A 14,722-nucleotide genomic window follows, 5' to 3' on the forward strand; every position below is an offset into this window, starting at 1 on the left:
AATTTTTTATAAATAAAAATATCTTTTTATTCGCTATATTATATTATATTTTATTTATAATTATATTATCAAAATAATTATTTTTTAACATGGCTAAAATATATTGTATTAAAAAATATAAGTTTATTTATATTAAATTAAATTTAAAAAAAATTTATCATAAAATTTTGAACGGTTTTATGAACGTGAACGCCTTCCTTTTTTTTTGAACATGAACGTGAACGCGTTCGATTTTAGAAATGTTTACAGCACTACATATCACTATAAAGAAGAATTTGAAAGAAAAATTGGTAAAATTAATAACTTTAAAATAACGACTATAATTCAACATTTCTATAAAAAAAGAAAATTTAAAGCTCAAAATTATTTTTATAAAAATCGAATATAACCAAAGGTAGAGGCCTGCATGGACTGTCCGAACTTGGGTCGGGAACATTGAAAAATAATTTCCTCGGACTTGGGTCAGGTTATAAGATATGTCCAATGCAAAGGCCTACCCAATAATAAATATTAAATACAAATATCCTTAATAATAACTAGTTTCACAAAATGTCAACCAGGATAACTGATATTGATATGTCTTTTTAATATTTTCATTATATTTTTTCTCTATATAAACAATTATTATATCATCTTTTTTCAATATTAATCATGCAAATTATTTTTATATAAATACAATAATTTTTAAATTCTATTGTATTTTAGCTTTACTTTTTATTTTTAAACTGAATAAGATATATATATTTATATAAATGAGATGCAACTTTATATGAATATTGATTAGATTATGGGGGGTAAATATAATTTTATTTAGGGTGGCAATATGTGAATAAATACACATCATTTTTGTTTGTTAGATATTATAATACTTATACCTACATTATATAAATTATTTAGTCTGGCTCGGATCTGATCTAAAAATGTGTGCTCGTGTCCCATCCTTAGGAAAATCCTGGATCCGCCTTTGATAAATTAATATATAATATTTACCAATATATAATTATCATCATAATTAATATGAAGATTAGATAGTATTTAAGAAACAATAATTTTAATTATATTATTAACATAATTATTTTTTATTAATTTAACTTAAAAAAATTATTATATTGTGAGAGGAAATTTTTTTTTTAAAAAAAAGGGGAAGATTTTTTTTTATGAATAAGAAAAAAATCATCAGGGGCTATTGAATTAATAAAACAAACATAATTTGCCTTAAAGATGCGTATCTATCCTTTGTCCTAAATATAAGCCTTCACGAGGCTCCTTAGAATTTCTTCTGATTTGACCCCGACGTCTTTAAAGAAATTATTAATCCAAATCTCTATACATTTTAAAGTAGATCAGATTATTGGTACGAAAATATAATTTGATGAGTCGGTGATCTGGTATATTGATTTAAAAATTAAAATAAAATTTTTGAGGAAGTAGAAAAAGCAATAGTATTATAAGGGATACTGCTTACAATCTCAGCCTTGTAATAAACCTAAATAAAAGAATGTTACGAAATTAATAATATGTTTTAGGGGTGGGGCCAATAACAATTACATAAATAGATTGATTTGATATATTGTTTAAATACAATATCAACCAATCCCAATACAAATATTAAAAATAGATAAATACATATAATTATTTGGTTTTTTTATCTTAGATGATTATATCACGGTATATATTTTTTTCTTTCTTTAAATTGCCTAAACTTATTACATCCGATATTTCTTTAGTGTAAATACTAACCTTTCTGTACTGTGATATCAATATTGGTGTTTTTTATAATTGTAGTTTATTTTTATTATGGGAATTTTTTACATGTTATCAATTTTTATCTATTCATTTAGGATATAATGGATGAAGACCAAATAGTGTTAGTAAATATAGATAATTCTGATGATACTAATAACGATAATGAACATGAACAAACATCAATATCTAATAAAAGACGAAATACAGCAAAAATCTGGGAATTATATACGAGATGCCATAACAAAAAGAAGGCTATTTTTAATAAATAAAAAATATCTCTTCCCAATTTTGGAACCTCAGGGTTATGGACACATCTTAGATCCATATACCCAAAATATACAAATAAAATTAGCTGTAAAAAAAATTAACACAATAAAATCATTTTTTATTAATAATATAGACTTTTTAATTCAAAATAACTTATCCTTTTCAAAGGTTGAGGATATCACTTTTAAAAATTTTATAGCATATATAACCCTTCACTAACATTAGATTCTAGAAAAATACATTAATTATGAAACATTATTATAGCTCTTTTAACAATCTAAATTCTGTACTTTCTAAAATTACATCTAAATTTTCATTAAGAATGGACATATGGTCCTCTCCAAATAAAATACCCTATATGGGCATAACAATTCATTATATTGGTAATTATTTTAAATTAAATAATCATTTATTAGATTTCATTTCTTTTAAATCAGCAAATAATTCTATTAATATTTAAAATATTTTTAAAGTAAAATTTGAAATTGATTTTTTTTTGTATTACATTAGATAATTCAAATAATAATTTAGCATTTCTAAAAATTTTAAATCAAAAAGATAATTTTAATTTAAATAATGTGTGCATGCTTTTCTCATGTTGTACATTTGGCTGTTATGGCCGCCTTGGAACACTTAAATAAAACTTTATAAGAAAATTTTTAAAATTTTTATATCTAAATTTAATAAACCTGAAAAAATCTTTCTTGAAAAAAATCTAACTTTAGAATTTCCTCGTCCAAGTTTGGATATACCAACACTTTGGAATTCCATATACCAAATGCTTGAAAGGGCAATATTGCTCAAACCCTATATGACAATGACAACATATACCAATCATTTACAAAATACCAAAGAAGAAAATTATATTAATGCCTTAGCCTGGAATAATATATAAATATATCGAGAATTTCTGGAACCATTTAATTTCACTATAGAGATGGCTTCATGTGGATACTCCATTAGTTTCAACCATCATTCCTTTATATTCCAGCATTTTTGAGCATGTTGAGAGTTACAGTAATATTCCTAATACTATTTTAAAGAGGGCTTCTTTAGCTGCCTAAGCAAAACTTGATAAATACTATAATTTTATAAAAACTTTATATTATATCAACAATCATTGACTCACGGTTTAAAATATCAAATCACCTTAAAGGATAATAGTATAGGAACTCTCATTGGATATCTAACCGAAGAATGTAATATTTATAAAATAAATTATTTCAATTCTGCTGAACATATAAATGAAATAAAAATAAATACAAAAAAGTGTCCTTTTATGATAAAACATATCAAGTTAAACATAGTCATGACAATAATAGCTTAGAAATAAGCAAATATATGTATAAAGTCACAATTTCTAATGGGTAGAATTTAAATAAAAATAGATATCAAATATTATCGAAAATTGCCAGAAATTATCTTGCAATTCCATCTCCGCCAGCCTTGAAAAGGCCTTTTCAGAAGGACGGTATGTTATAACGGACCAACGTTATTCACTAGATTCATACTATCCAGCTTGCCTGTGCTTAAAAAGTTGGATGCGCATGCAGGATCCTTCTTAAAGACATAAAATTCCCTTATATTAAATTTATATCAAACTTTTGCACTGTATTATATATAAATAGACAGTATGTTGTATTTTAGTGTACTCATTTTGCTATATTTTTGTGCTAAATAAAAAGTTTCAAATTTATTATTTGATTGGTTTAGTAAGGTTTGTTGATACAAAAAATCTATGATTAAATCAAAATTTTTATATTCACATCACCTAATAAATTCCTACTTTAAAAAAAGATGGATTCAGTAAAATTTTGAGAGTTACTTCTTTTATGGTAATGCTTCATGATTTTTTTTTCATGTTTATTTAAAACTAGAATTTACGGGTTTTTTAAATTACTACCTCTATTCTAATTAGTAATTTAAATTTAAACCAATACCGATATAAACCAATATATACCAATAAAAGAAATGGAAAATATTGTTCCAATATCAATATTTTAAACCCAATACCAATACAATAATTCGTTTATCTTTTTTTTAAATATTGGTTCCCAGCCCTACTATGCTTCCATATAACATTTGATTTTAAACATTTCTTTATCTCATTTCTCATTTGGGCCTCCCAATGGTGATGAGTCAATAAATTCTCTCTGTGGCATTATAGACTATATTTTTGAAAACTTATTTTTCCTTGTTTATAATCTCAGGCGTTGTTTTTAGGAATTTTTTTAACATTCCTAAAATCATTACTCATTACGATCGCTACCAATATATTTGAAGAAATAGCATCTAGTGAGATACGAGACGGGATAAAAGCTATTCTTAGCGATTACTTAAACATCAGGTTTACAGACATAGATTTGCTGCAATCCACGATGCCCTCTTTGGAGGCCTTGGTTTTAGATCCTCACTACGCTAGCCACCTATAAGCACAGACGCTATTCGGCAAACATATATCAGCTTTTTTAAATCTAGCTAGGATGGAATGGTCAAAATCTGTTGCCACCACAACCGAATTTCCAATTTCTATAAAATATAGATTGGGATCTAACTTCTGAAAAGCTCCGTTGATTGATTACCTTATTTCAACTTTTTCACCTTTAGATACACATTCAATAAACGTATCAAGGATCGGGGATATGAGTTTTTAGAGCTTACATCGAAAAACCTCAAACTAATTGAATAACTCGAGCTCAGCTACGCCCTATGTAACAGAGTCAATATTCCTTTCTTATTATGTAGAGGTAGCAAATGTCATACTGATGATGACAGTATTGCGTTGCATCCCTTATACTAATAGCAATTCTGGCCGACAAACCCGACATGCGAAATGCAATTAAGTCATATTCTTTGCACTGAGTTGATCGGGTTTTCTTCATTAGAATCCTTAAATCTCTTTCCCGATCGCAGACGTCTTGACAGAATCAAACGAAATCCATGGTTACAAGGTATTTTTATTATGGAATTATTCATGCCTAGACACTAACTCCTCATCCAACATCAACAAAGACACTATGAACAGGGCTCAAAATTTATTTATAATATATATTCAAAAATATTAAATAATTTAAAGGATATTATATCTGAACAAAGCATTAATGCCAAACTATTTCACAAATAAATTAAAAACTTTTCAAATTCTATTTGCCAATCACTTTCTTTCAATCGATATCGATAAAACTCTCCCCTATAAACTTGTCCTAGGCTATCTTAATTGTTTTTCACAGCTAACCTACGTTAATTATTAAACGGCGCCAGCTCAACATATAGCAATTTGTTAAACAATAACCAAATTTTGTTCATACCCAGTTGCAACTACCTAGGTTAGCCTTAGAAAAACCTGACCTTTTCTGTATTCGAACCCGGATTTATACAGTAAATGATATCCTCTATTACCGATTAGGCCACAGACGTTATTCGAAAAGCACCCAAAGTATTTGTATATGTTATAACCATATGTGGCAGTGGTGATCCACACAAAAAATGTAAAATACAGATTTGTTAAACAGTACCTTTGACACCGTATAACATAAACCCGTTAATTATGGAGATGTAAATGAGGCGTTTTATCTATGACAAAATCTCTTTATAAATATGACCCTCTAATTATCTAAACATACCACCTTCCTGGATTACCCTATCCTTTTTCTAAATTTTATAACCCTTTCTTTATAGTCACCTTTAGGCAGCCATTACTTCTTTTTAGGGAATCTATTTTGCAAATATCTGACGATCTGATCTTTTTAAAAAGGTTTAAATATCCACACTGATTCGATACTGATATTAATATTTTTATACTCATATATTATTATATCCTTCCTACAGACTTTCCCAATATCCCAAAAATATACCCATCAAGCAATGATCTTCCTATCTCGCATCCATGCGATTTATTAAACCAGGATTTTTTAAAAGTTTTAGATTGCTTTTTCATGATAATTTCCGAAAATGGAACTTTGATATACCTATCTGATAACGTTCAACAATATCTGGGAATATCTAAGGTACTTTATACTTTATATATTTTTGAAAGTTCATTATATATCGTCAAATAAAGTTTTGACTTCTATTTTTATATAATAAACCATATGACTATTTTTTTTAATTAATCAAGTTTTTAAGTGATAAAAAAATTTAGACTTTCAAAAAAATTCAATTTCAAACGAGCTTTAAAATAAAGATCCTTCCTTACAAATGAAATGATAAATATTTTCTCGATATCAGCCCAAAAAATTGACCTGCTCGAAATACCTATTCAGGTCAGTGAAATATAACTGTGTCTTACTTAACTACAGATACCATCGTTACTTTTCAAAAAACTTTTATAATTATAATTATATTATAATCAAGTTCATCTTGTTTATCAATTTTCTTCACTCAATATGAATATTTTCAGACCGGTCAGGATTGGCACTAGAAACTAATTTTATATGATATGCTATCTCATTTTTTTAATTTGATTATATCACATCGTCTCTCATCTTTTTTTTAACGGGCAGATAGAATTAAGATCACTTCTAAAATAAGCGTTAACTTCACCCATCCAATAATTTTTTATCGTAAATCTTTTTTTTGTCTCCGGAATTTTTTACGGCATAAAAAATATGGCCATAAAATAATGGAATGATAACACTATGCTCATTAATTTGGCGTTGATTAGTCTAATTGCCATTCGATTTCGATTAAAATTTTTAAAATTTACTTTCATATGTCTTGAAATTTATGAGCATTTTTTTCAAAATTAAAATAATTATTATATCGATTTTTGGTAAGTAGGTAATATGAAGGGACACAAGTCACGACATGACTATTAAAATCATAACTCCAATCAGTTTTATTTTTACCTATGTCTAATTTTTTAAAATATTAAGTTAAGATATCTACATTACAAACACATTACATATTTTTATATTAGATATGCCTGCTGGGCCAGAAAATATCAGATTTCGTTCACCCTTGTGACCAAAAAGATATTTCAAGCCTCCCAACCCTTCCGCCTCTGTTACCTGACCACAAACCTTCAAAGACTCATGGCTCAACTCCGGTTGATATAGTGGTTAGGCTCAAATGTTTATGCTCGCTTTCTGCCAGTAACGCGAATTTAAGCAACGAAGAGGAAGGGAAGGATATTATATCAAAGGGTAAATCAGACGAGGAAGATATCAATAAAAACTATATTGATATTAGCAGTAATAAAATCATTGCTTCAGATAGAGATAACGGAACAAAGATAAATTTTGATAGTGCGCATGGTGGGCATAAGAAAAATGGGGGCACGAATGATCGAGCTATTGTTAATGACTTTGATTTAAAACCTTCCCTAGAATCCCTGAGCATCAAGACAGCTAATGTTTTTACTACAGATGAAAATGACAAGGATAATGATAATGGATGGGAAGTCAATCACGTGGTGCATCATCAACCCAGACTTAATAGGAATATACTGAATCAACAGCACAATTACAAAGTTTGGACATATATTGATTTTATTAATCGATTGGATTCTTTTGTAAAAAAAGTTAACCAGATTAAGTTTGTAATATCTTAAATTATATTATAAAGAATGAAGTGGTATGCTTTATGCATAAATATTAATATTGGCATGCTAATAAACTTAAAAGGACCATTCTAAAAAGGGCAATACAAGTTTATATTTTCTTAGATTCCGTGAAAATTGGTACTTGGAACTTTCCCGGAATAAACTCCCCCTCCCCTTGGAAAAATATCAAGGAAAAACATTTCCTAGAAAAAAAAATTCAAGAAAAGCCCCCAATAATGCACTTTGGAAAAACAATGAATCCAGATTAAATATTTTTTTTTATAAAATGGCTTACATCATTATTTAAGAAATAACAATAGAGATATTTTACTCAGCAATGACCAAATTTTATTAAACCATTTTTTAATATATAAGTTAAAGGTAACCCATGTCTCTAATCTATCATTTCTATCTTTTTTCCTTAACATCCAAGTTGATTTAAAAAAAAACTGTATAACCCTACTCCTAGCTTAATTACCTGAAAGACCCTTTTCCCTACCTTTTTACCTGGGGTTTTCTTCCAGGCTTTTTTCCTATTACCATTTATTTTTAACTTTTACTGTGATTTTTCACATGGTGTGCATGCACGATTCAGCATCACAAGCCGCTATTTTAAAAATCATAACCATATGCTCCTTTATTTTATCGATTTATCAAAAATTATGATTTTCTTTTATACTTTATGTAAATTAATTACATAAGGTGATGCACTTATTCGGTCATACGTTTTACAAGTCATTTAGCAACAAGACCAATGTACCTAGCGTCACATCTCTTTGCAGTTTGATAATAGCGGCTCCCGTATGCGGGTCTCTGTTCGAATCCGCTATCAAATCTCGCGCGCTTCTATTTTCCCGTAAGTCTCTATTTGCTATTTTTTTTATAGAGCCTTGACATATCTATTTATTAGCCTTTAAAATATAATTTCAATAATTTATCTGAGATTAATTTATATTTCTGAGCATGTCACAAAATGATAGATTTTTTTAACGATTTTTTATATTCTTTAATTTGACTTGAGCATATAGATGAAATGAATGTTAATATATTAAATGACTTTATATATTTTTTCTTGATTATTATTAAGTTCTAACAATTTTGATGGAAATTGAGTCTGGGAAGGGGAAAAAATCTTATTAAAGGGTTTATTCCATACCTTTCAAATTAATTTTGAGTAATGTTTTTCTGTACAAAAGATAGTCCATATTTTAACATGATGTTTTTTATAAAAAAAATTTCTTCAAAATTGATTTAAATGTAAAAGTTTTAGGGGTAAATCTTTTTTGAATTATAATTAGAGCGCTACATTGGACCCTTATTTTTGTGGTCTGACCCCTGTCCGCTATATTTATTGCTCCGAATCTGTACCCGATTTCTTTAAAATAAGGTCAAAATTTTTAAAGCGAATAAAATTTTAAAAGATGTGTAAAGATAATATTTACATGAAATTTATTAGCGGTGAAATATATTATAAAGTATGCTAAATAATATATAAAAGATAAATAAATTTTACAAAATTTTTATAGTCGAATAAAATTTTAAAAGATGTGTGAAGAAAATATTTATTGCTAACATGAAATTTATTAGCGGTGAAATATATTATAAAGTAGGCTAAATAATATATAAATGATCAATAAATTTTAATGAAAAGTTGAGTTTGAAAAAATTAGATCTGTTGCCGGTCGAAAATTGAAATTTTAAAATTAGGTCCTAGTTAAGAACGGGTTCAGCTTGTCTAATAATTTAAAATGATAATTTTTTTTAAAAAAATCTTTTTAAATTTACAATTATATTTTAAAATTTTAAGGTAAATTCTGTGGTCCCAACATTACAAAAACTTTACCAAATGGGAAAATGAATGAATACATGAAACAGGAGGCTGGTTTACCTAACCTTATTAAAGAACCCATACCCCCTGTACCACCTTTTCTGGTAAGCAAGCACAAATTGGACATGAAGATCATGTATTTCGATGAAAGGTTTAAATTTGAGTTGAATAAATTATATATATTATTCCCATTCAATATTCTTCAATATTATTAAAAATTTCATTTAAATCCTATAATTGTAGTAATAAAATTGTTTTTCTTTTCATTTAACTTATATTTTGTTTATATTATACCAATGATATTAAACTAGCTATAGATGTAAAATATCAACTTATTACTTTTTAAATTTTAGGGAATATAAAATTATGGGTATAACTATTTTCTATTTATAATTGAATAAATAAAATGGATATTTTTTAAAAATATATATATTCAAATCCTTTCACTTTCTTTCTTCATTTATTTAAATTTTGGAAAATGATATTATTCGTAATCATAAATATATATTAGATTTAATTTAGAAATTTTATTTAAGAAAAGGCAAAACAAAGAGGGGAAGCTAGTATCATGAGTTTTTTTTGACGTGATTGAAAGTAGAATTATACACAATAATTAAGGATAAACTAATCTAGAGATTATCTCAGCTCAGGAACTATATACTTTATCATCTTTATATTCAACATTTAAAAAAAATCACTTAAAAAACATGTATATCTCGTGTTCTCTAATTTTTGGTGATGTTTCCGACGAGGATGATAAAAATAATGATATAAATAATATTGATTATATAACAAACTTTTTTGAGATCATCCATATCATATCACAATATTTAAAGAGTTCTCTCTTTCCTACACAAAGTGTAATATCCCTCCAGTTTTCCTTTTGAGAGAATATTTATTCTAGAAAATGATATTTTGAGGAAAAAAGATATTTTTTGCTAGATAAAAACCTTGAAGTCATCTATTGTTGTTAAACTGCTCGATTTGAGCCTATTTTTAAAAACAGATGAATTAGCCGAAAATGTACTGTCTGAGCCTTGAGATTTCATTAATGGATGTTCAAACCTTTGATCTCAAAGTGGGCCATTTAACAACACTAGAGACATCTTCTCTTAAAAGCAATACAAAATATATTAATTAAAACTATAATAAAAATATTTTATTATATGTGATATTATTCTTATAAAAATTTTAAAAAAAATATTGGGGCTGCAATACTTTATTTATTCTCGCTTACTTGAGGACAAAAAATTTACGCATAGTTTTTAAGGTACTACTTAAATATCTATGTTACATTAAAATATAATAGCTAAAGCACTCTATTTTTTTTTGAAAAGTAGCTAATTATTAACGAAACTACTTAATTTTGGATTTTGGTAAGTAGTTTTAGCTATAGCGCACTACTTTAAAGTAGCCTTGACAGCATTTTTATATACTAATTCAAATAATTTTTTAAATTTAAAGTAAATTTTGTTATTTTTTATGAATATTCAAGGAAAAATTGTTTTTAATCCTATTTTTTGAATATTTGAGTTTTTTTTAAATATAACAGTTAAGCAAATCATTACTTTAAATGGTTTTTTCATAGCTAAATGCTTCTCAGTCGTCTGTATTTACATTTCGATGACTGGTAGGACCTATCTTCCAGCTTAGTCCTAAACACGGAAATAATTTATAAGGCCCAGCCCTTCTGCAATGATATAAAAACGATGCTGCGGGCTCTCATGCCTTTTCACTAGCCCCTAATAAAAACACTCGTCATTATTATCTTTTGAGTTCCTAAAAAGTTTAAGGCAATTCCCTACGTATCCTGGGTCCCCACTACGAGGCAATCCCTGCACTTTTGTTTATCTAAAAATAATCAAAACGTTAAATTTAAGTAAGTTGTTTTTTTGAATATTAAAAAATAGCCTTTATATTTATCAAAGCGCCGCATGAGTTCTGACAACTCTAATCTGCCGTGGCATCCTGGTAGTGGTGAACTAATCCGAAAATCACAAATATTTAAAAATTATGTAAACAAACTTATTCAGAAAATGTATGATTATCGTTTTCGGCATCAATATCAAAACTGTTTTTTTGGTGGTGCAGGATATGGAAACTAAACATAATTATCAAAATTCATTACTTACAAATAACTTCATATTTTAATACAAATACCATTTGAGTATTATTTAAACTTGTTTTAGCAGTTTAATAAGTGAAAATTATTTAGTTAAAATAAAAATTAAATTATAATATTCAATTTCCACCAATTTATTTATCTTATATTTGTAACACTAAAAAATATCAGATCAAATATAATATATGCATAACTAGTTTATCTTTTTTTAATGTAAGTCAATAATAACAAATAAAATATTTAAAAGGAAATTCTCCAACTTTTTTTTTTAGTTTAAACTTGTTTCTAAATTTAGATTAACCAATGTCAAAAGAAGAAGAAGACATTCTTTTTACATTCCACTACTCAAAATTATAAGCCTGTAAACTAGCGATGTACCGATATTTTATATCGGATCGGATCGGGCCGATATTTCGCCCATTTTAAAATATGGATTATCGGCAAATATTTTAAAATTTTCCTATCCGATCCGATATTAAATGGCGCTTTTAAAAAAATTTAAAAAAAGTTATATCTAAAAAACCATTTATTTTTATAAATAAAATCGAAATAAATTTTTATGTTTAATTTTTTTTAATAGTAATAATTAGTTAATAAACATTCTGCAATATAGTTATCTTTTTTCGCATTCTGTTTAAAAAAGTGTTCATTAATCTCTTCAGAATCTGTTTTTAGTGATGTTAGTGATATTAACAGTCGATCTCTGATAAATTGGAAATTTTGGTATTTCTAAAAAGAAATCTTCGATATATTAATTTCAAATTTCATAATATATTTGTTTATTACTAATTATGTAAATAGATTAATGTGATTACTTATATAAATAATAGCAATTGAATTGAATAAAAACTGATCATTATAATATAATGACATATGTTATGGTATAGTAAAATTATAGATGTTGTACTAATAAAAAGTATATTAAAAATTAAAACCGGTATCTTTACAGAATACAAAATTAGATATGATATCGGATTGGTTATCTGCCGATATCAATTTAATATCTGGAATATCGGATCGGATCGGCCTACAAAAAGTGGTATCGGTACACCCCTAGAAAACGTTATTTAGCTAAATATTTCTCTGATTTGGCTTGGTTTGGTGTTTAATATTAATACCAGATATGTCCATTCTTCGGCATAAGCTGATATGTTCTATGATTTTTTTTTATAATACATGTATGATTTTATGATAGAATTAGAAACTTTAAAGATCTTTTGCTGAACTTTGAGGTCGATATTTGTAACTTTTTGGTAAATTATTTTGCCAATATTTTTCTGTTTTCTCTATAAATTTTACATAGTAATTGCCTTAAATATGCTTGTATATTATCTGTATCTAACCTAGGATTCTTCTTAATAGATCATTAAAATATTTAATATTTATTCCCTTACACTTGCCTCTAAATATTAGAGTAGATTAAATATATAATATGACAGGCCTATCTATGAGTTAAAATCTTCAACATGTTTTATGCATCATCATTATCCTCAACTAAGCTTGTAACCGTACAGTAGAATTCTTTTTGTATTTTATAATGTAGCCTATCTTATCAATTTGTAAATGTGAGTGCTTATGTTTGTAAAAATTTGAAATTGCTTTTTCATATATTTAAATGAAAATAAAAAAGTACTCCTATTTAATATGAATAAAGATATAACTAACATAAATAAGATGATGTAGAAATTATAAATCTCTACATTTAAAACTTTGGTCATAAAAACTTGGTCATATAAAATCAAACTTTTAAAAAATTAATGATTTAAATATGCATTGCAAATGATAACAGTTTTTAATATATCTAACATGTTTCCACTCGAAAGAAGGCATTGCTGGCAATGCTATTTTTTATTTATTATGTTACAGAATTTGATCTCATAACGTCCATAATATTTTAATCAATTATGTTTATATTTAATGTTAAAATAGCAATAAAAATATAGTCAAAAAATGTTTATAAATACAATACCTATTATAAACAAATATAAACAAGCATAAATTATTGTTAGACAAATCAAATGTTTTATAGTAAATAATAATAGTTTTTTAAAAAAAATAAGATCTTATTTTTAAATATAATTAAAATGTTTCAATTCGCGCCTCCGTCAATCGTCAACCTATTTAAATATGACAATCGGTGGTGTGAAGCACTGGCAATTAAAAAACCACAAAAATTAGAATTAATATTTTGGGAGAACAAATAAATATAATATTTCTTGAGCTATTTTAAGATTACTTGTAGATCCGACATTTTTAAACATGAACCCTCCCCCCCCCACCCTCAGCAGAAAAGTATTTAAAATATGGCAATCCCCGAAACCCGATCTTACTATTTTACTTAGTGTTGTTAATCGACTAAATTTAGTCGACTAATAGACTACTAACTAATAGTTTTAGTCAAAAAATTCGACTAAAAATTTTAGCGACTAAATTAGTCTATTGCTATATTCTTCGAAAAAGAAAATTCTATTTGAGATTATGTTTAGAAAAAAATATATATTAATATAATAATAATTTTTACATGTACCCCAGAGTAACGGATATATTGGGTTACGAAATCTGGCAACTGGTTGGTAGATCTTACTATGATTACATACACGTGCTTGATCTCGAGACCTTTAGAAAAAGCTTGCAAAATCGTAAGAACTCGAAATTTTACTTTACCATTTTCATATCAGAATTAAGAAAATGTATAATTTAAGTAAATTTTGTAAAATAATAATTGAGTAAGACTTCTAAAGCTTAGTTCTAACTGGTTAGAGGTTTTTTTTGTCTTATATTTAAGTTAATAAAAAAAAGAATAAAAGAAGAATGCAGATGTATTTTTATTTTAATTTATTTTTACACAAAATAACTACTATTGACAGTGCACAAAAAAGGTCAGGTTCAAACATGTTTTTACAGGCTATTGGTCAACAAAGGAGGTTACGCTTGGATCAATACTCAAGCCTCTCTGGTTAGTAGTTCTAACATGACTTTTAACATTAATAGTTCCAAAAAATCTTTTAATCACTTCTCCATCCTTGAATCCAGTGACAAAGACAAAAAACAATACAATGGAAGAGCTAAAGAAAGTTATGCATTTTACATTTTCAAACTTTTTCTCACTGTGATTATTAATATTAGAGACCAATAGAGGTAAGGGCCTGGTCCAGCTTTGTTAATTTTTTTTTGAAATTTTACACATAAATACATTTTAGGAAGAGAGGGGGTGAGG

The 14,722-nt window shown here is 26.8% G+C and overlaps 1 protein-coding gene across 4 annotated transcripts in view; it reads left to right on the forward strand.

Annotated features, from left to right (window-relative positions):
- Positions 1-14,722, forward strand: part of LOC135923690 (uncharacterized) — a 57,211-nt gene that overhangs the window by 15,225 nt on the left and 27,264 nt on the right. For 3 of the 4 annotated variants that reach the window (XM_065458578.1, XM_065458581.1, XM_065458579.1), the window contains exons 3-8: positions 5,842-6,020; positions 6,932-7,483; positions 8,258-8,411; positions 9,363-9,534; positions 14,038-14,144; positions 14,373-14,579. In XM_065458578.1, coding sequence (XP_065314650.1) covers positions 5,842-6,020; positions 6,932-7,483; positions 8,258-8,411; positions 9,363-9,534; positions 14,038-14,144; positions 14,373-14,579 — 1,371 coding nt within the window. Of the gene's footprint in view, positions 1-5,841; positions 6,021-6,172; positions 6,276-6,931; positions 7,484-8,257; positions 8,412-9,362; positions 9,535-14,037; positions 14,145-14,372; positions 14,580-14,722 lie in introns of those variants that run through there. The other variant, XM_065458582.1, reaches the window with a different exon arrangement.

This window comes from Gordionus sp. m RMFG-2023, chromosome 2 (assembly GCF_954871325.1).
Source record: "Gordionus sp. m RMFG-2023 chromosome 2, tfGorSpeb1-WG-v2, whole genome shotgun sequence".
NCBI classification, from domain to species: domain Eukaryota; kingdom Metazoa; phylum Nematomorpha; class Gordioida; order Chordodea; family Parachordodidae; genus Gordionus; species Gordionus sp. m RMFG-2023.